Source organism: Vidua macroura, chromosome 1 (genome assembly GCF_024509145.1).
Source record: "Vidua macroura isolate BioBank_ID:100142 chromosome 1, ASM2450914v1, whole genome shotgun sequence".
NCBI classification, from domain to species: domain Eukaryota; kingdom Metazoa; phylum Chordata; class Aves; order Passeriformes; family Viduidae; genus Vidua; species Vidua macroura.
The window spans coordinates 2,864,045-2,885,878 of NC_071571.1; the positions used below are offsets into that span (position 1 = coordinate 2,864,045).

At 40.1% G+C, this 21,834-nt stretch overlaps 1 protein-coding gene across 3 annotated transcripts in view; it reads right to left on the reverse strand.

Moving 5' to 3' along the window:
• Positions 1-413: 413 nt before the first annotated feature.
• NKTR (natural killer cell triggering receptor) overlaps positions 414-21,834 on the reverse strand; it is a 35,965-nt gene continuing 14,544 nt past the window's right edge. For 2 of the 3 annotated variants that reach the window (XM_053981451.1, XM_053981467.1), the window contains 11 exons: positions 14,872-14,901; positions 13,923-14,068; positions 12,016-12,238; positions 11,317-11,469; positions 10,213-10,300; positions 8,679-8,824; positions 4,775-7,711; positions 4,053-4,148; positions 3,882-3,941; positions 2,482-2,580; positions 414-748 (listed from right to left, as the gene is read on the reverse strand). In XM_053981451.1, coding sequence (XP_053837426.1) covers positions 670-748; positions 2,482-2,580; positions 3,882-3,941; positions 4,053-4,148; positions 4,775-7,711; positions 8,679-8,824; positions 10,213-10,300; positions 11,317-11,469; positions 12,016-12,238; positions 13,923-14,068; positions 14,872-14,901 — 4,057 coding nt within the window. In that variant the 3' untranslated portion in view covers positions 414-669. The remainder of the gene's footprint in view (positions 749-2,481; positions 2,581-3,881; positions 3,942-4,052; positions 4,149-4,774; positions 7,712-8,678; positions 8,825-10,212; positions 10,301-11,316; positions 11,470-12,015; positions 12,239-13,922; positions 14,069-14,871; positions 14,902-21,834) is intronic. The other variant, XM_053981458.1, reaches the window with a different exon arrangement.

Below are 21,834 nucleotides of genomic sequence, written 5' to 3' on the forward strand. Positions count from 1 at the left end.
AAGTTTAGACAAGTTGGATATTAAGCTCCAAACTCATTCATCACACTTTTGCTCACTGCTTGTCAGTTTGACAATTCCCACTGGGCATCAGCTCACCTCTTCCAGCAGAATTCCAGAACATCACAGTTCAGGAGGGATTAAGACAGAGTGGCAGGCTTTGTTTTCCTCACCTATATCCTGTACAGAATGCAATAATCAACAATCAAGACAGAATGGAAACAGCTTCAGCAATAAAAAAGCATTTTCAACTAGAAATGGCAGCCTTTTCAAGAAATTGACTTCACAGTTTAATAGTTGCTAGCACATCTTTCCTAAGGTGTTTATAAACAGACTTGAAGACAGTCCTGACTGTTGCACCCAAAATGTGGCAGCAGCAATTCACCTAAGTGTAATTCATGGCTTGGAAAAGCTGATTCAAGGAAACCAAACTGGGTTTTTTTATTATTATTTTGTAAAAGTTGCATTTGACATAAAAAAAAATAAAAAATAACATCAGCTGTCGAGCTCAGTCCTTCTCTCTGTAAGCAGAGCTGAGTTCACTGTTCAACGGGAAAGTTTCAGCTAATTCAGCAAACAACCTTCACTTGTGACACTTGCAGAAGAGTTTTTTTTGAATATAATACTGAAAAAAAATTCTGGAATGGAGTTTCCATCCTCAAAGGAACGTTCTCAGCTGTATCTGCTGCTCTCACTGGGGCTCCTGTTGTTGGAGTAGCTGCGATCGCTGTCGCTGTCGGAGCCGTAGGACCTGCCAGGAGAAAAAAAGATTTAAATGCCCCAAAGCTGCTCAAATTTGAATTTGAGCTTCGAATTTAAAATCGCATCATGTCAAAAAATTGTCACAGATAAGAAAACACACCAGTCTTTTACAGGATTTTATTTCTTGTAAGTGAAGGATTCATTAAAGGATACTCAAAATGGAAATAATCATTAAATTCCTGTGATGAAAACTCTGTGTAACTCAAGTCAAACTGTTTGTAACATCTTGCTTTCTCTGTTACAGCTAAAAACCATCCAAAATTTATGTTTTGATAAAAGCTAATTGAGCTGAGTGAGAAGTGTGTTTTAACAAGTGGAATTTTACACTGCAAGCATTTCTCAACTAGGATAATTTCACCAATCCTTGATTCACATGTTTTATTTTCTTGTTTGAAGGAGGGTCTTAAAACTTAGGCCCCTATAACCACAACAGAAGTGTGTTTGTGTGTCTGCAGTGTGGAAATTGTATTTAAAATGTTTTGGCTCCTCCAGACAAATTCCAAGCTCAGCACCTGGCCAAATATCAACACAGAGCCCAGATGGTTTCAGACAAGCCACAGGACACGTTCAAATTACACAGAACAAGCTTTCAGAGATTTTCCAGCCTCCTGCCTGTAAGGGAAGCTTTCTAAGTGAAAGGTGAGCATTTCCTAATCCCACACTGAAGCGCCTCAACATAAAAAAGCAATGATTTTTAAGTTTATTTCCACATTCTTCATTAAATCTCATTAACTTTCACTCTGACACAAGATAAAAGTTGTCTTGTGCAAATGGGTGAGAGCAAAGTCCATTAAAAGTTAGTATAAAACTGTGAAAAAATTCCTATGAAGAGAGGATGAAAATGTACAGTAGTCTTAGAAACCTGATTTATTACTAATAGGGGGCATATTAGAAGGTATAAAACAAATCATCAGTGATATTAAATGTACCTACAACTCTCCATATCTCTGATCTCCTTGAAATGTGCTCACTTACACTTCTATAAATCCCCTGGACTGAGGAAAATAAAACTTATTCTACACTCATCAGATCTGCAAGTAAAAATATTCTTTCAAAATACATTCTATGAAGTTAAAAATTAAATCTAGATTTCAGCAAAACTTTTAGTTTCCCTTCGAAATTGTTTTAGATCCACTTCTGCAGCATAACCAGAAAGAATTTACCATCCACTGGAATTCTCTGCATACCAAGCAGCTTTTAATCCATAACAGAGCACTTGAGTTAAATCTTGTGAGCTATGTGGGTTTTAAGAAACACTTGATATTATTAAAAAAATGTAATAAATCAAATCATAGAATCATTAAGGTTGGCAAAGACCTTTGAGATCACCGAGTTAACCCAGCCTCACTGTCTCCACTATTAAACCATGTCCTTAATGCCATTTCCACAAGTTTTTAACACTTCCAGGGATGGGACTTCATCATTTCCCTGGGAAAAGGTGCTAACTTTGAATGCATGGATACAATGAACTGGAAATCAACTTTTCCTTATCCTGGTTGCTTCCCCATCCACGTATTTGGAGTGTCAGAACTTCCACCTTCCTCGCTCACACGCACGCTCTCATTTTCATTAGAATTTGGTTTGAATCATTACTTTTCCTGAGTGTACTTTTCCTGAGTGTATTTCTTATTCTTATGGGGAAAAAGCAGCACTCTGGCCTTGTTAAACATCCTCTGTTTGTGTTCAGGAAATCTTTGTGCACCAAAGCAGGGTCAGACCCACCTGGATCTCCGGTCGTAGCTCCGAGATCGCCGGTAGCTGTCGCTCCTCTTGCTCCTGCTCCGACTCCTGCTGTAGTAACTGTCATAGCTGTAGGACCTGCTTTAAAGGGGGGAAAAGTAATACTGAATTCACCATTTCTGGTCTAAAATGCTGTTTTATATGCTGGTTTCAAGGATATTTATAGAGATATATGAGGGGCTGTATAGAAAGGACTGTCAAGGATGTGGCAAACAATTCCACGCTTTATAAAGGTTTCAACACAACAATCTTCAAAATAACAGTAAAAATCTCAAATTTTATTAGGAAGGACATACTAAGCATTTATAAAGTTTTGTGTTGTCTCTTTTTTTTCCTTGTAAAATTCTTGTTTGCTGATACTTCTGAAAGCAAGTCAAGTGATTCCATTTATCACTCAATTTTATTTTAAGAAAACAAAAGCAAATGTGTTCACTACTACTTACAGCATTACCTACAACTGTAACGCCAGGATGGTTTGGTTATTTTCAGCTTTTGAAAGTGTCTTGGGCTCATTTTGCTTTGATCCAAGCTGCCATCATGACACTGTAGTAATAGTTTTAAGCACTACAGATCCCTGGAAGTGTCCAAGGCCAGGCTGGAAGGGGCTTGGAGCACCCTGGTCTAGGGAAGGGTGCTGGATCACCTTTAAGGTTCTGTCTAACCCAAACCATTCTGGGGTTCTATGAGATAAAAGGAATCTTAAAAAGTAATTTTATAATTAAGTATGTATATAGATATGCATTTGTATTACAGTATGTATAATAAAATAGGTAGTATGTATGAGCTATAATAGTATCATATACAATAATTATATAATAAAGTCTATTTTAAAGAAATGTAAATGAAAGACTTAAACTAAGATGATTTGATGGGCAGCACATTTCTTGCAGAGGTTGTATAAAAGGACAATCTGACGCCTCAGGTTTTAGTTGTTATATTTTTCAGATTCTGTGCTGCTTTAGTGTGCAGTTCTGAGCTTCATATGAGGGGATGCTGAGCTCTGTGCACAGAGCAGGGAGACAAAACAATTCCTGCTCCAGCTGGGCACCAAGGACAAATGATCCAAATCTCAGGCCCAAGAGCACAAACAGCGTGGGCTGGAGAGAGAAAAACAAGCAGGATGGGAGTGCATGGGCTAAAGCTGGAATGGGACAATGAACTGCAAGGTGCAAATGGAGCAGAGCTGATCCCAGTGAGAGCCCCCGGGAGCGCTCGTGCATTTTGGGACCATTTTGGTTGATCTTGGGTGCAGCCCTGGCTGGGCTCTGGTGCTGCCCAAGGTGGATCCATGGAGGAGATCCTTTGAATAAATCCCTGCTTTATTCTTTAGCTCTGTCCAGCCTCTGTTCTAGGTCAGCCTTCACAAGGCATCAAATCCATACCTGGATCGACTGCGGTGACCATAGGAACTGCTCCTGGATCGGCTCCTGCTGTAGCTCCGACTGACAAAATCAAAGCCACAGAGGGGTTTTTAGTCAAGAGAAACCAAAATGCTGAAGAGGGCAGGGGGAGAGGGGGAACAAGAGGAGGAAAACACGTTTGGCTGAACTCACCTACGGCTCTTGTAACTGTGGTAGGAACTACTCCGGCTCCTGGAGCGATCTCTGCTGTACCAGCCCCGGCTCCGGCTCCTTGAGTAGCTCCTGGACCTACAGCCAAGGACACCAAGAGAGAACACAGCTGAGGAGAAGAGCAGCAGAAAATGGGAACCAGAAGAAGTTATGAATCTTTAGCTTTCTAGCTAAATATTTATTCCATACTTGCTAGGTGATACAGCCACTGAGTTAATGCAAGGGCTGGAGCCCCTGTGCTCTGGAACCAGGCTGGGAGAGCTGGGAATGTTCACCTGGAGAGGAAAATGCTCCAGGGAGAGCTCAGAGCCCCTTCCAGGACCTAAAGGGGATCCAGGAGAGCTGGAAAGGGACTGGGGACAAGGGATGGAGGGACAGGACAAGGAGGACACTTCACACTGACACAGGTTGCCCAGTGAAGCTGTGGCTGCCCCTGGATCACTGGCAGTGTCCAAGGCCAGGCTGGATGGGACTTGGAGCACCCTGGGATAGTAGAAAGTGTCCCAGCCCATGGCAGGGGGTGGAACTGATTTAGTTCTTTAGGTCTTTAGGGTCTTTAGGGTCCCTTCCAACCCGAAGCGCTCTGTGGTTCTGTAACACAGGGCTGTTAAAAAACAAAAAACACAACCTGAAAAGCATTCCTTGAAATGATAAGAACATTCAATTTAGCAGGGCTGGCTGTGGGAGCAGCACAGGCTTCTCACCTATATGAATATGTAGAACTTCGGGATCGACTTCTCGAGTGACTGTAGGATATGGACCTTGTTCTGTGTCTGGATTTAGACTCAGATTTACTTCGTGACCTGCTGAGACTCCTGGAAGGGCTGTTGTCATCTCTGCTTGGAGATTCCTCCTCACTGGAGCTTTCTTGGTTCCTTGGCCGACGATTTAGCCGGGCTGTTTTCCTCACCTCATCAAAGAGAGACCCAGGCCTTACTTTATTTTTTGCTTTTATTTCAATTCTTAAACCTGCTGGTTTAGGCTCTGGTGCTGATGCTACATTTTTAACCTCTGTGGTCGTACTGATTGTTGCTGGTTTCAAGTTACCAACACCTTGCAAAGGCTTCCATTTATTGTCTATCATATTGCTTGGTGTAGTTTCAGAAATTTCACTTTTTAAACTACAGTCTTTAGCACCAGACACAGGAGCAGAGTTATTTTCTTGCCTTCCCGTTTCTTTTTCTTCTTTAATATTAATAAAGTCTCTTATGTTGTTTCCTAGTTTGACAGCATCTTGCTCAGGGGTCTCAACCTGTAACTCTTTTTTTACACCAGCACTTAAAGGTTTAGCAGTGAGAATGACAGGAGACAAAACATCCACATCCACCTTCCCCGGCGAGTTACGATCCGGAGTACAAATCTCCATGTTGTCATCTGTCTGAATAACATCTTCCAGCCCATTTTGGTTATTTTCTTCAGCTTGTTTAATCTCACTCTTGCAGGCAGCCACGTTTATTCCTGAGTTTAAAATACCAGCTGAAGTGCTTGTTTCAATGGGCTCTTTATTAAGGTTGCTGCGATCCGGCGAGGCCCCACATGTGGTGTTTTTATCTAAAAGGTTTTCATTCACACATGACTTTTCACCATTTCCCATTTTATCTGTGACTATTTCATCCTTTTCATAAACTTGTTTTTTATCCTTTATGTCCCTGCTAAGCTGCTTTTCTTTTTTATCATCCTTGGTAACCGGCTTTTCATTTATCTCATCATCCTCTTCTTCCCCAAACTCAAGGGGGGGCTGCCAATGAAACATTTCTTTTCTTTTCTGGACTTTGTGTTTTTTCTCCTTTTTCCCTTTTGATTTTTCTTTTGCTTTTTTGGAATGTGATTTTTTAGGAGTCTTTTTCCACCCATGTTTATGTTTTTTCAACTTGCCTCGAGTGTCTGCTGAGCTGGAACAAGAACTCTCAGACTCAGAAGATGACAACTGTTTGCTTGTCTTCCACGTGCAGTCAGAACCCAAAAAGCCCTCTGAAGAATTGGATTGTTTTTTTATCCTTTTGGTAACACTAAGCTCCGTGTCAGACCCTGAGGTGGCCTCTCCTTCTTCTTTCCCAGAGGAGGGTCTGGAATCACCCCTTTTATGCTTTGCCTCTCCTCTTTCAGAGTTTGACTCTGAGTCCCATTTGCTACCTGAGTAGGATTTGCGCTTCATTTTTGCACCACCTCCGGACTGCTCCGAGCATTTCTCCTTAGCTGCTTTCTTTTTGGAGTGATCAGAATCCCGCTCACCCTTGGCTTTCTCCTCCCCTCTCTCAGAACTTAAGCTATTTTTATCCTGTTTCTCAGCATCCCCTTCTAATGGAAAGCGGCCTTCTTTTTCTTGGACCGCTTTGGCTTTGGCAGAGCGTTCGCTGTCGGAGGAGAAGTCTGAGGATGACAAACTGTCACTCTCCTTCAACCCTTGGGAAGACTCGTCGTAGTCCTTTGGATGCGTGTAAGGCAAAGTGCTTTCAGAGCTCGTTTCCTGCCTCAGTTTGAGGCCCCGAGCTTTGGGATCGCTGGATGTGGATTTCCTTTTGCTCCTGTGCCTGTCCTCATCGCTGAGGGAATAGTCGGACGTGGACTCGCTGTAGCCCGACCTGTCACTGCGGTATTTACTCGGGGATGGTGACCTGCCAGAGGAAGGAGATTTTGTCCTCGAGCTCGATGGGCTTCTAGACCTTGAGTAAGATCTTGAGTATGAGCGGCTTCGAGAGGACCTGCTCCTGGACCTCGGCCAGCTCTCCGAGCTCCTGTCGCTGCGGCCTTTGGAATAACCGCTCCGATCGCTCTCGGAGCTCCTCTCCTGCTTGCGATAGGAGGAGGAAGTGTTGGCCTCCTTAACGACCACTAAATTGTAATTAGTTTGGGTGGGAATTAAGTGGGTTGTTTTAGCTTTCATCTCCTGAATTCGCTCATACGATGGCTTCCAAGGTTTCTGCCCAGGTTTCCACCTTGAAGGTGGGGGACTGTCGCTTAAGGGTATGACAGGGAGGCTTTCTGGGACAACTGGTGGCACGATAACCTTGTCACTGGGCAGTATCACTGCTCGGACAGGCTCAGCAGTCTTGGTCAGCTTAGTGTCATTTAACCGTGCTGAAATATTTCGTGGAGAATTGGGAACAGTCTTTTGCTGCCTGGGGTTAGAACTTGACCGTGACCTACTTCGAGATCGCGATGATTTAGAGGCTGATCTTGATCTAGAACTTCTTCTGGAGTAAGATCTTGATTTAGATCTAGACCTGGATCTGGACCTGTAGTACGATCGAGACCCTCTGCTTGATGAAGATGACAAGCTCTGGTCTTCCTTATCAGATTTAGACCAGTCTCTCCTGGATGAACGTCTGGAAGACAATGAGGAAGAACGAGATTTCCTCTCACGATCACAAGATGATTTTGTCCTCCTGTGGAAGGAATGAGAGGAATCTACATCTGATGAGGCTGATGTTTTCTTTTTCTTTGTTTGCTTGTGCTTCTTGAAATGCTTCTGCTTTTTAGATTTCTTTTTATGCTTCACCTTCTTCTTCTCTTTCCTGTGCTTCTTGTGATGGCTGGAGTATCTCACAGTGCTTAGATCAGCATAACCGTTATGGGACCAAGACCTGGATCTCCGGGATGCACTTCTCTCATCCCATCTGCTGGTACAGGGGTCACTCAACCTGGAAAACAAACAAAGAAACCCCAGACTAAGTGCAAAGTCTTTAAAAACCTTACAATAAATTAGGTATTTTTAAACTTAATTTTAAGTAAGTTTACACAAACCCTAGCACGCACACTTTATTACCAGAAAATTGCTTTGAGTTCCTTACACTCATTTTAAGACATAAAATTGTATCATTGTCAAGAGCTACTTCTCCCCAAGAAATAAATCAGCCAACACAAGCAAGTTTTGCATATTTTAGTACCCATGTAAAGAGATTTAAGGTTTTAATTACCTCAAAGTCTGCAGGACTTTGACCTCTACAAAACAGGATCCTTAACCCACACTTAAATACAAGTTTAAAAACATCTAAGTACATAAAAAAGAATAATCAGAAACATTTGCAATTATGCCCTACTAGCTACATATAATATTTTTAAGTTTTCCTTATAAGATTAATCTCCTGTAATTTGATAGAATATATTCTCATATTTATAAAATACTAAATACTTGTATTTAGTATCAAGCCATCAGGAATTCTGGAGAGCTGACTTCCATCCATCACACAGTTTGCAACTGCTGAAAGAACATACAACTAAAACAATAAAGACTTAGTGGATTTGATTGTTTTACTCCAAAGAAAACATGTAATCCACTTTGAGGAAAAGGAAGTCACTGAATACTTAAGGTTGAAAAAAAAACCTTTAAGATCACCAAGCCCAACCACCAGCACCACCTTGTTCAGCATTAAACCATGTCCTCAGGTGCCACATCCACATGTTTTCTGAACACTTCTAGGGATGGTGGCTTCACACTTCCCTGGGCAGCCTGCTCCAGTGCTTTCTGTGAAAAAAAAACTAATATCCAGTCTAAACCTCCCCTGGCACAACTTGAGGCCGTTTCCTCTCATCCTGGTACTGCTGTGGTACAGCTTCACAAGCACTGAGGGTTTGCCAAAGGTCTCAAAGCTGTGGTGAGGCTCTTACTTGTCTCCTTTGCTCCACTTCTCCCCGCTGGGCGCTCGGTACGTCCGCAGCCTCTGCATCTCCTCCTTCCAGTGGGGAGGGGTCTCGCTGCTCTCCTCATCGTCCGACTCGGAGCAGGAGCGCGACCGCGGCGGGGTGTGATAGCGCTGGGACAGCAAACACACACAGCTGCAGGAAGGCTTCCTTACACAACCACTTTTATACTTTTTATAGAGCAAACTGCAAAGCCTGAGAGAGGCCAGCAGCTCGCCCAGCTTTTGGAAATACGAAAGGAAGAATCAAGGGAGAGGCCATGGATTCCCTTTTGGAATAACACAATTACTGCAGATAACCACCCTCGTTTTTAAAGCACAGATGTTTCACATCAGTCAGACACTTCACGGTTTGAGGGAGCAAACACAAACCCCGTTTCAAAAGTTACTGCTGTTCAGCTCTTCAGAAATGGGAATCCAGATTAAGTCGCTTTAAAGCAATTAAAAAAATAAAAAATTGAACACAAAAAGTCACAAAAAAACCCCAAACTCTTTCACAAAAAAGGGCTATGAAACTTCACTTAATTTAAAAAATTATTCTTAGGCAGAGCATTTAAGTAGGCAACAAGAGCTACTTGTGCAGCAGAGAAAGAAGAACTCTGCTATTGCTAACTCATTATTTTCCATTACCCAGTGGGATACACACTTAGGTAAATTCTGTGAGGAAATCAGATGCTCTTTGACTCAATAAAAGCACATCTGGATTTGACTCAATTATTTTAAGCCACTTATGAAAGCAATAAAATGGGGGGGGGAAAGTGTTGTCCCTCAGAATAAAATCACAAAGATGCATGTATTTATTTATCCAGGTAATTACAGAAGGCTTTAAGACATCCTTCTTATATAAAAAAAACAAAATCAAGATAACCTGAGCTTCCCTATTGTTTCAGCTGAAGCAATGACTACTTAAAAAACAGCTTTTACAAAAGAATGGCCTAAAAGATTGCAGGGTGTCATGGACCTCCCTAATTCTCACATTTTATACTCTGGAGTCTCATGGAACCTACAAACAAGTATTTTGAAAAACATCAACAAGCTTCACCTGGACAGAAGCTGTGCTAATAAAAACTGTAACAGATGGAAGAAAGATGTGTTTCTCCAACTGCCAGCCCTAAATGACATCTTTTTTTCATTCTTAATTTTGCTGAGAGGGTGCCAAAATGATGAAAAAAATACAGAAACCCCAATATCTGGCAGAAGCCAATGCTACTCCACTTTAAGTTATTTTTCCTCAAGTCTTTATTTACATAAGCATTCCCAAACGTTCCATTTAGGCATTTTTTTTCTCCGAACAATCTTTAAGTTAAAAGATAGTAACAGAAGGATGGAAAAGAAGTGTTATAAAATCAACTAACTGACAAGGTTTCAATGCTTTCTACACAGGATCCTACAACATGTAAATAAAGTGTCATACAAAGCCCTCCAGGGAAATTCAAAGCTCAAAGTCAGGGATGTTCCTCTGGGTGAGAGGAAATAAAGAAATAAATAAAATTGTCACATACTATTGTGCCTCTTCCTTTAATTTTTCGTCCAGATTTAGAGACTGATGGTTTCTGGTCAGTCAGAACTGGCGCAGCATCAAGAAGCTTCCTACATAAATTAATAAAGTATGAAGTTACACAGCAAAAAAAAAAAAACCAATTAACTTACAATTAATTTAAGTTAAAAATGAGAAATATTCATCATGTTATTCATTTTCAGACAGAATTCAGTGTTTTTTTCCAAGAAACAAAGCAAGAGAGTTCTGCAACAAAAGGCAAATCAACATGTATTTGTTTTCAACCAAATGTGCAGCTTGATCTCTTGACACAGGAATTAATGCTAACAATGAACTTGCAAAACAGGTTAACTTGTGTTTGGGGCACAAATCCTGAATACAGTATGGGCAGAAGAGTTTCAGGATCTCAGTTCAGCATAGCTCACAGGTTCTAAAGCTTTGCTTCTTTCAGCCTATGGAATATCCCCAAAAGCAGTGAGTAAATCTTTGGGAACCTGAGTGATGTTCCAAGAAAAGACTTACAGGAGACCATTAAGGGAAAATAAAAACCCAACACCAAACAAAGCCAACACTGATTTTAGAGATAATCCACTATAAGGGATTAGCTCAGTCACAAAAGCAATGAAATGTGACAGTGGAGGTAAAATACATTGAAAGTATCTCGTGAATTTGTGACTTCCTTTGTAGCAAAGGAAGGACTTCCTTTGTATTTTCTCTTATTCTCAAACACTGCTAAGTCATGAAATTCCAGGTGATTGATTCTGAACCAAAGTTTCTTCATCAGTCTAAGAAAGACAAAAAAATCACCTCTCCCAATCCCACGTTTCCCTTGCAATCAAGGTGGTTTGCATAGCGTGATTACTCTGAAATTATTCATTAATTGTTTTTAATTGAGTTTAACACCTTAAAGACCAATGAAATCATCTCGAGATCTCAGTGAAAACCCCTGGCAGAGGTCACAAGGAAAAGAAACTGTAAAAAGGACAAAGAAATGACCTCATGCAGCATTTCTGACACTGCAGTCAGCAGCCCCAGGAAGAGAATGTTAACAGGAATATTTCATGCACAGTTTTCAGCAAGTCAGAATAAAAAGCTCGGAGTTCCTTACGGTTCAGGCTCTATATTGACAACAGGCACATCTCTTCTGAGCAAAAATCTATTTTCAGGCACTGGGGGGATTTCTTCAGGACGTACCACGGGCTTGTCCCGCTTTGTGCTAAGGTCGACTTTGTCTGCGACATCGCTCTTGTCAGAAAGGCTGCTAAGGGAAAGAGCAGCGTGAGACATCACAGTTAGCTGGAAAAATCCCTTGTCCAACTGGATTCCAAGACAAGATGCATCAAACTTAAAGCTGGCTTACCAACCAAAATGTGTTCCACAACCCATTTTAGGCTAAAGGGAGGATGGGCCACTATTACTGGAGAGAAAGTTCAGTTCTTGCTTTACAGCAAGTAATTCTGCTTTTCATTTAGAGCTTGTGAGATATTTAAAAAATATAATCAAATATATGTACAAAGATCTGCAATTTGCCTAAAGTCTCACTTTTACACAGGTGTGCTTAGCCCTGAAGAGTTTCACATGCTGGAATTTAGTCATTTCAACATCACTCTTGCTTCTATCTACAAAGATCTTCCATTTAATGGAAAACTCAACAAGCTCAGCTTTAGGGTTTTTTGTTTGTTTATAAAATCATGCACCAACCCCCAAACTTAAAAGCATTCTCATATTTACTGCTTGAGCACTTCATGAAAACACAGCAGAATTCCCCACATTTTACCGCAATTGTTAAATTTTAAAGAACAGTCACCGTCTTTGGCTTGAGGTTCGCTTGCACCTTGGATCCTCCTTCTTCCTCTCCTCCTTCCTTCGTTTCCTGGACTGTTTGGTTTTAGCTCTTCTTTTCCTCTTTTTCCTCCTGCTCCTTTCATTCTCAGCCTCACTCTCAGATGAGGATTCAGAAGAGCTGGATGCACTGGAAGAGGACTCTGAGGCTTCTGAGTCAGAGCAAACTTTCTTCTTCTTCTCCAAAGCTTGAACAGATATTGTCAATTGACACTGTGCACATGTGAGTGCATGTAAAAGCACAAAGCACACAATTTTATAGATTTATAAATATACAAATGGGCTATTTTAGAGAAGCTCTGTGAACTTTTTCTCAATATCGAAGAATCAAAATAAAAATTCACCTAAATCCATGTTGGTATTATACAAATAATTTCCAGCAAAGACAGAACACACAGTAAGTAAAGACCACTTATAGTAAAAAAAATCGGGTGCTTTTGGAAACAACACCCAGGCTGCAAATCAAAGATTAAAAAGAAATGAGTTGCTGGCCCAGCTGTGTAATTTTTATTCTTAAAACTTTGTTATTTTCTCTTTTTTGCATCCTCACACTTTTACACTAGAGCTCCTCTTGACTTTCTCTAAAGAACATAAATAACCATCTTATCCTTAAGGAAAATCAGAAATTAGGTAGAAAATGCACGAATTCACATAGACTGTCCAAACATATATTTAAAATCGTTTATTGTCTATGAATCTTCATGAGAAGGAAAATAAGCTTGACCACATATATTGCATATATTAACTTCATAGAATCTTAAAATAAACCTTTGGAAAGTGCACAAACTCCAACTTTAAGAGAAGCGCCTTCGTGTCTCCTTCTTTCAATCACAGAAAAGTACACTTTTGATTCCTTTCAGTTTGTCCTGTCAACCTCTAACATGAACAGGGGACAAATGTTGAGGGCAGAAAATATTTTTTTTTTTTTTGCTGTGCCCTCCTCTCCTACACCAAGATTTACATTTTACAGGCTCACAAGAATTAAGATTCTACACGTCTACCATAATGATTTTTAGCTGTTGGTGGAACTGTTGTACTCTGAGAACATGAGTGTTGGATTAAACCCTTTTCTGACCCACTCATTTTTGTTTAAACTTCTGATGCATCATCACCTGTCTTACTTTTCAAATCTAAGTGATTAAAGTCCCTCCTGTTCTAGGGGAAATCCTTGGGTCACACTGGTACAATTATATTGATTAAACTCCAGGAGACCTTGAGTTCTTCCCTATTTGCTTCAAGAATGGACAAGCCACCCTGAAACCCATGAAGAACAAAAGGAACTCTGTCATTCAACAGGTTCTGTAGCACAGCAGGAAGAGAGATCAGGAACAGCTCCTGGGAGGGGGGGATGTTGGATTGAGCCCTTTTCTGACCCAGAGGTGAGCCAACTGAGAGGTGTTTTAAAACTTTCATTCCATTTTCAGTCTCATGAGAAGGGTGAGACAATACAGATGTTATAATTCACTCCATCACAACCAGAAGCCAACTATTTCCTAATGACAATACACTGTCAGTGTTTCTTGGCCTATCAGCTTTAGCCACACCATGCTGAAAATGCCTTAAAGCCAATCATCTGAAATTACCCCTCGTGGGTCCTACTGCAGTGCATCTTTCACAGTTCTGTTTCTCCAGAGTATCTGGTCTTATTTGCAAGGCCATCCTCTGAAACTTGTTTCCAGCTCCATTTCTCTCTCAGCAATGTCTGTCCTATTCCATTGCATTTCTAAGTCAGCATTTCTTGTCTCAAGGTTTGCACACACTGTGTGAGCCTCCTGTCAGGCTTGGAGAATTCTCTGCAAATTTCCCCACACATGAACCTCACTAATTTTGGGAATGTTGAATTAAAGCTAATGAAGAATTCTGGGAACTCACCATCTTTAGCTGATCTGGTGACCAGCACCCCGCAGTCAATGACTCGGACGTCTGCGTAGGGCCTGCTCGCTGTATCGGTTTTGAGATTTTCTATCTGTTCTATGACTTCAAACCCAGAAATAACCAGCCCAAAGACAACGTGCACACTGCAGGAAGGAAGTATTTACGAAGTACAAGACATCTGTGAATCACTGTGATGATTTTGCAATTAATTTCACATTCAAAAAGTCTGTCTGAGATAGAAACATTGAGCTGTTAATGCATTAAATAAGTTTTTTTTAAGGCTTTTAACATTAACAATGCTAAGATTTTATGCAATGTGAAACAAAGATCCACTCTGACATCAAGTATTTCCCTCAAACTGAAGCAGTCTCATCTCCTCTACAAGGGCAGGGTAAACAGATTAAAATTCCTACCCACCCTTCTATTTTTGCAGTTTTGTGCAATAGAGATCAAGAGCCCATCTATAAACATGACAGAACTCCTCCCCAGAGAAGAATTTATAGATCTCTACAAACCCAGGACACAATTCCCCCCTGGCATTGCAGGGACAGTTAAAATAAAGGAATCCTTGGTTTTGTTCTATGGTACCACATTTCTCTTTCTCTCTTCCATGTGCCCCATAAATTTTAGGGATAAAAACATGCCCCAAAAGAGATGACTGCTCAAATATATTAAATTCGGCAATTCAACTCCCAGATTTATGGGCTGAGGGCAGCAAGCAGTTTCAAAGAAGTAATTCTAGGATTTAAGACAATTCCAAGTTTTTGTCCAGCTTTAGGAAATAAGTTGCGAGTTGAAACTTTTATAGATCTGAAACTTTTGTTTTCCATCTCATCCCATTGTATAATCTTCCACAGAATTAAGGATTTGTTTCCCCATTGTTGCCTACTTTCAACATAACCCTCAAACTTCAGCAATCATTTGAGAAAATGGAAAGGAATCTTACCCATCGAGATGAGGAGCAGGTTTTGTTGTTCTGTTGGACAAACAGCAAGATGGGAAGATGGTAAAATAAAATAAAATCAGGGATTCAGATGAAGTAAGAGGAGAATGACACAGAAAAAAAAAAAAAAAAGAGGTGAAGGTAAGACAAAAATAGTGAAAAAATACAGTTAAATACATGGAATTAACAAATTAAAATTACAGATTATACACACAGGCTTTCTTAAACTTTTACATGGTATTTGTTTGAAGTTTAGCTAAGTGTGCATACTGAAAGCTGTACCAAGTATCACTTCATGCATGCAGTAAACAATTTCCAAGTAAGTCTTTAAATACACGTTTAATGTAACTTTATGATTTTTAATCACAGAGAAGATACAATTTGGTGATAAATATTAGGTGACCAGTGGGATTTAAATGTTTCTGAGCTTGTTAGCTTCTTAGATTGCAAGGTCACTTTAAAGACAGTTTATTTTAATAAAGAAGAGTTATGACATATGAAGGATTCTCTGCTTCCCCTCACCTCCCACCACTTCTCACTCCCCATTTACCTGTTGGCCTCCTGACTCAGAACACAAAGCAATATTTCTGTCTTAAATCATCAAACACTTCAGCTCAAAAACTCACAGGCTTCCCAAAATCAACAGCAGACATTCTGTGTCACCTACACTTCACTGATAAATGCAGATTTCCTCCCTATTTTTCAGCTTCTCACATTAAGCCTGAATGGAAACTGCAACTGCCTTTTGTACAAATCTTTTGGATTCTAATGCTGTGAATCTCTTTCCAAAAGTAAACTAAAATTACTTCTCCAAGTGAGCCTGAATTTCTGCTGCACAGGGGATCCTACTATGCAGGAATATTGAGTAAAGAACATCAGAACCCGCTCAAATACTGGGGGAGAAATCACTTCTGAAACATTCTTTCTCCTCCCAAGCACTATTGTGCTTTTAAAGCCTTCTTCCAATGAACTCCCTCTCTCAAATAATCCATCACAGGTGATTTTTCTGGATTTACAATAACACAGATGTGGTATGAAGAAGTCAGTTTTTCACTACTAGAATAAAATATTACTTCTTAAACACTTCTCTTCCCTCGAGTTTTGAACTATTAGGTCACAAAACCCTGCAGTGCTGAACACATCCCAAAAGGTGGAACTGTGAATCAGGAGTGCTTACACTCATGATATTTTTTTTTTAAGTTCCAAATGTCAACCAGCCCACCCACTTCTGTAATACTGAATGATACAGAAAGCTTCCTTGGGTTAACACAGGGGAATAAATGCTATTAACACAACATTAAATTTCTCAATAGCAGTGGGTGTTCTTTGATTTTTCCTTGCTAACACAGCATATTGCTACAAAAAGAAAAATCCTTATGGCTTTTGAAGCTCTTGAAGCAAGAGTTAACTGCATTAACAACCCGCTGTTAAGTAAACAGTTTAAGTGGCTTTAATTATGAAGCTGATTTAAAGGGGTGAAAAAAACAGAAGTGGGTCGTCACTTCAATGAAACCAGCAGTAGTGAAGACAGTGTTTAGAATTAGCTGGAAACAGCAAATGGCTCAAAACCAGGGCTGGGGAGGCTGCAGGTGTTCCTGCCATGCTGCAGCAGCATTGGAGACTAATTAAGCAAATTACCTAAGCAGGAGCTGCCTTTGGACTGGTGCTTATTGAGCAGAGGAAGGGGTGGTTGGTGCATTAAAACCCGTGCAGAGGCTGCCCCACTGCCCTGGCAGTTTGAGAGCTCAAATGGACAGGGTTTCTGTCCTTGTTCACTAAGAGAGAACACCAGGAGAAGCTTTGTCCCACAGGGAAACCTTTCAGATGCACCACAAGGACTTGGGTGACTGAACAACTTCCCATGGGAAGCAGAGCCCCAAATCCTTGTGGTGCCTTTGAAAGTTTTCACACCTCCGAGTCAGGGCTGTAATCTGACATTTATTCTGCAAAGGTGCACTTTAAAAAAGCATTTCAAGGTTTTCTGCATCAATCCTTGAATATTTGATTTGGCTTCAGAACTTAACCAGAAGCAAACCTACCTCCTGTCTTGGCAGTATGGAAACCTAAAGTCATGATGAGTTTACCCCCCCAAAATAATATTTTATTAGAACATTTCTATATAGAGCTGTCATCATTTAAACCATTCAAAATCTGCCTTTTAATAGACACTGTTATGCAGGTTATTTACAGAAGGACAAATACCTTTCTTCACTCAAGTTTAAATTGGTTTAAGATACTGCTGAAGAGAAAATAATCTTTTTGATAAAAGCACGTTCTCACCCACCCCCCCCAAAGAACCTCAGGCCTAAGAAAGGGTTCAATGCACATAACAATATGATCAGAAAAACAAGAAAGAGAAAAACAGAAAGAAAAGGAAAGGACACAGCCTTAGAGGAATGAGACATTACCTTTGGAGCGCACGATGTAACACTGTTTCTGTAAATTTTACACAAAAATGGCAGAAATAAATTGTAATACATTTTCAGACAAAACTGAGTCTATGTTTTATTAAATACAAGTTTAAAATTATTATTAATCAAGTTGTATGCAAAAAAAAAGGATGCCTAAAAGAGGGCTCTAAATTTTCTTTAGAATACACTTTGAAAACTAAAGTTCTCCTTAAAACCAAAAAGAAAACTCGAGACAAAACCTGCTTGCAAAACTACTGCAAAAACAAACAGTTAGAGAATGCCCCCACTCCCCTCTAAGTCTCATTCCAGCAAAAAAAGCCCAACTTGAAGCAGGTGAATAACCAATTTCTGTGGGTTTATTCACATGCTTGCAGCTCCACAGGGGTTCAAAGGTTCTGCTGAATCCATTCCTAAGCAGAAACTCCCCAGGCTGGCACACAAATGTTTGGACTCACAAAGGAAATCTGTACAGCCAGGAAGTTCACAGCTTCAGATATTTCACTGATAGCTAACATCCTCCTCCTACTATGAAGCTTTTCTACAAGTGAGAAAAATCAGTGCATTCTCTAAAATATGTGCATTGATTGCTTCTGCTCAGAATTTTAGAACAAAAACCACACTGCAGGTGCAAAAAAGCCCAAACAGCTGCAGCAGCTGGTACTGGATTTTACCCTGGTGTAATTCTGAGCAGCAGCAATGTTTGAAAACTGCACTATCAGCTGAGCTCACCCACAGCCCTCCCCCACCCCCAACAAACTATCAGTGATTAATTATCTCTGCACAGTCAAGTGCTAAAATGATCTTTTTGTTATTGATTATGCATTAAAGTATCCTGGGAATGTTTTCATTTTTCCATAAACTTTTGATCAAGCCAATGGGACCTGCCTGTGTGGGAAGTGCACATGTACCAATAATGCTCAAAGATAATGCAACATCAGCCCCTTCCATTTGACATTTTTTCATTTTTGTATTAGTCAACTGTTCAATAATTAGCTCAAAGGTATTTCATTCACAATAACAACAACAAAAAAGGAAATTATTAACTGTTGATTAGGAAAATACCTGGTTTGGGAGACCAAAAAGATATGAACTACTTCTAATGAGCTGGTAACATTCAGAAACAATTTGTAAAATCAAAACAAGAGTACTCCCAAATTATTTTATCATTCATTTAGCAGATCAAAGTGGTTCCTTTGTTTCAGTTTATGAACTGGGCATGGCACCACGCATTAAAACATTTTTAAACCAAAAAATCCTATTTAGTTCTGAGCAAGAAAGCAGAGCTTGAGAGACACATTAAACCAACAACACCCTCAATAAGGAAAAAAAAAATCTGTCAGTAATAGGAAATCAGACTCCAGTTTTAAAAGCTGTGGAACAGAGAGGCATTTGAACTGGTAAGGAACAGAATCCAGGACTCCTCTTTAGGTTGCACTAAGGGCTTACTCCTGAACTAGAATAAAATAATTATGACACAAAACTTCCCTCTTTTCACAAAGAGGTTACTTTGTTTTGCTTCCTATTGTTGCTTTACTCTTCCTTCAGCAGGGGCACTTGTGCTTTGCTACAAATGTAGCTTGGCAGATTTGGTGTGAGAGGGGAAACAGAGCTGAGCAGTGGGAGATCAGGAGTCTCAGTAATGTAATGCTCCTTTATTCCCTCATTTTCACCAGAGCTGCACTCACTCTTCTGTACTGTGAATTCCTCACTGGCACGTGGGGGATGGCCACAGGAATGATGGAATGGCTCTAAAGAGACAAGATATTTACAGAGAAAGAGAAAGGGAGCACATGGCTCCAGAACATCACCCAAAGGAATCCAGCCACTGAGCTGGAATATCCAGAAGAGCCCTGGGTACCAATGAGCTCTGTTTGTGCTCCCCCAGGAACTGCTGCTGATGTTGGCAGCAGCAATTCAAAGCAGCTACTGGAGATACAGAAAAAGAAAAGATGATTCTGGAGCAGTTCCTGCCAATCTCTGCCCCATCCTAGGGACTCCTAGCTCAGGACCCACATGGAAACAGTTACAGATCTACATCCCCAGATGGGTTTAGCACACTTGTAAAATCACTGAGGGTTCTACAGGAAGTTATTAAAAAAAAAAAAAAAAAAAAAAAAAAAAAAATCAGAGTGGGGCTCCCTGAAAACACCAATTTCTAAACTAATGCCTTTCAAACTCTCTTCAACACAAGCCTGCAATGAACTGCTACAAACCTTTGGGTAAAGAAAACTGAAATTGCAGTATTTTACAAATCTAGAGGGATTCCCTCTGGATCCTTTCTGCTGGACTGCAAAATGCTGTGCTCCTCCAGAGCAGGAAATGTTTCTCAGGCACATGAGAAGAGACTTGGCCTATTTACAGCACATGTGCATGGAACTCACAATCCTCCTTCAGCTACACTTTCTCCTTCCCACCCAACTGTTGCTCCTACTCAATTAAGGGGGGAAAAAAAAAAGGGGGGGAATTAGTCTACAAACATTAAACCCAGCACTTCTGATACTACACAGACAATTCTGACTCCTTCCACCTCTGCACTGTGCCACTCTCCAGAACTCTTTGATTTCAGTCCATGCTTTTCCCTGAAGCTTCCCAATATCACTTCCACTGCCTTTTCCATGCCCATAAACCCTCCAAGCTCTTTCATGCCAGAGAAATCCCTGACTACTCCAAGGAAGCTGATGATTTTTTAGGATGGCTCAGGTGCCTGTTTACATTAAGATGAGTCTGGAGATTCTATTTCAAGTAAAACTGTCCACTTTAAATCAACTTTTAGGCATTGCAGAGTCTTCTTGTGCCTGGTTTGCTGGTGCAATATGCCAAAGAGACATTTGCTGTCTGATTATTTCCTGTAAAGACTTATTATTCCAAATACAACTTTTCTCTGGAGACAGGGAATTCTGATGAATTAACAGAACTCTTATAGTCAGGATCCTTGCTATTATTTTCGCCCTACTTGGACAAACTGTTATAGAAAAGAAAATCACTTATTTGTACTCCTTATCTGCTACATTATATGTGTACAAAATACAGAGTTCTCATCCCTGAAAACAAATGCAGAGCTCTAAAGAAGCTCAGGTGAATTATCTCCCTTTCTATAAATTTAATAAATGAAATGAAATATATACAAATATTAAAAAGAAAAATCTGAAGGCTAACACTGAATATTGCCTTTCACACACATTTCAGGTTAAACATTTGAATAATATTTTTCCTAATGATAAACTACAGAGAAACTGAGCATTACTGGGAGTATAAAAAAACACATTTTAATTTCAGCTTAAAGTGTAAAGGAAGAAAGTATTTTACTAAAGAAAAGCTCTATAGATGCACTGCACATTCCCTAAAGCAATCAGACAAATGCCACCCAGCAAGACTAACTGCTTTAATAAACTGCATTTTGAAGTGAAGGCACAAACTGCCTAGATAAAACCTTTAGGAGCTGTTTCCCACTTGCAATCCTGATTCTCTTCCCTGGCTCCAGGGCAGGCTGGTGACTTTTCAGACACTAGAGATAGCCCAGAAATCTGCATGGGAAGGCAAGAGCTCCAGAGCATCCTCATCCTGAAGGCCACAGAGGACACCCCAGGAGCCTAAACCTAAGCCTAACCAGAGCTAAATCCAGCTCTGGCTTCCTGCAGGAAGCTCAGGTGAATCCAGCTCATGTGGGAATTTTTAGGTCTCTTACTCTGCCCCAATTCCCACTGAACTCACACTTCTCCTTCGAGTGATTATATGAAAAAAAAACCCTGAATTTTTCAAGGAATCTGCATCTTTCAAAACACTTCAGTATTTGATGAAAGTGCTTTTAAACAATCTTCATTTATTGTCCTGTATTAATTATAATTTAGTATCCAACACAACCTTGGGTTGTTTTGGTGTATGGGGAAAGACAAGGTGCTTAAATCTACTTGAACAAGCTGAGCCTACCAAGCATCAGGGAAAGAAGATGACTTTGGAATCAAATGCAGGAGAGAAAAGAAACTTTAGAGCCCTCAAATGACAGCTGCTTGACTGATGTGACATCATTAGGTTTTCACTTTTAATGTTCAGATAAGCTTAAAAATGGAAAATTAAGGCAAGAGAACCCAAAGGCAAGTCATCAAGTAAAAAATAATGAAGCAATGCCTTCAGAGAGCTTATTAAGCCATGGAGTTGTATTTATGTAAACTTTTCCATATTAATGTGCACACATATCCTTTCAGATTTATTGTAATGAAGCACAACATCTGAAATTTCCTTTGAAGGGAACAGAAAACAAGCTTTTGAAACAATTTTATCTCTATGGAATGTCTAAACAGTGCTAAGTGTGAGACTTTCTTTTAGGTTCCTATGCATCTTCCATTTTCAGGACATTTTTTAGGAAAAGACCTAAAAATGTTTCTTATCTGAACGACATCATATCATACTGAAGATCTTTTTCAGGCAAAGAAAAAAACCCAAGATTCTTGAGGACAATTTACTCCTTTACTGAAGACAGGGAAGCGCCATTCACTCTTATCCCCCAAGAAAGATGGCAAAGAAGACTTTTTCTAGTTAAGTAACTATGCTAAAATTT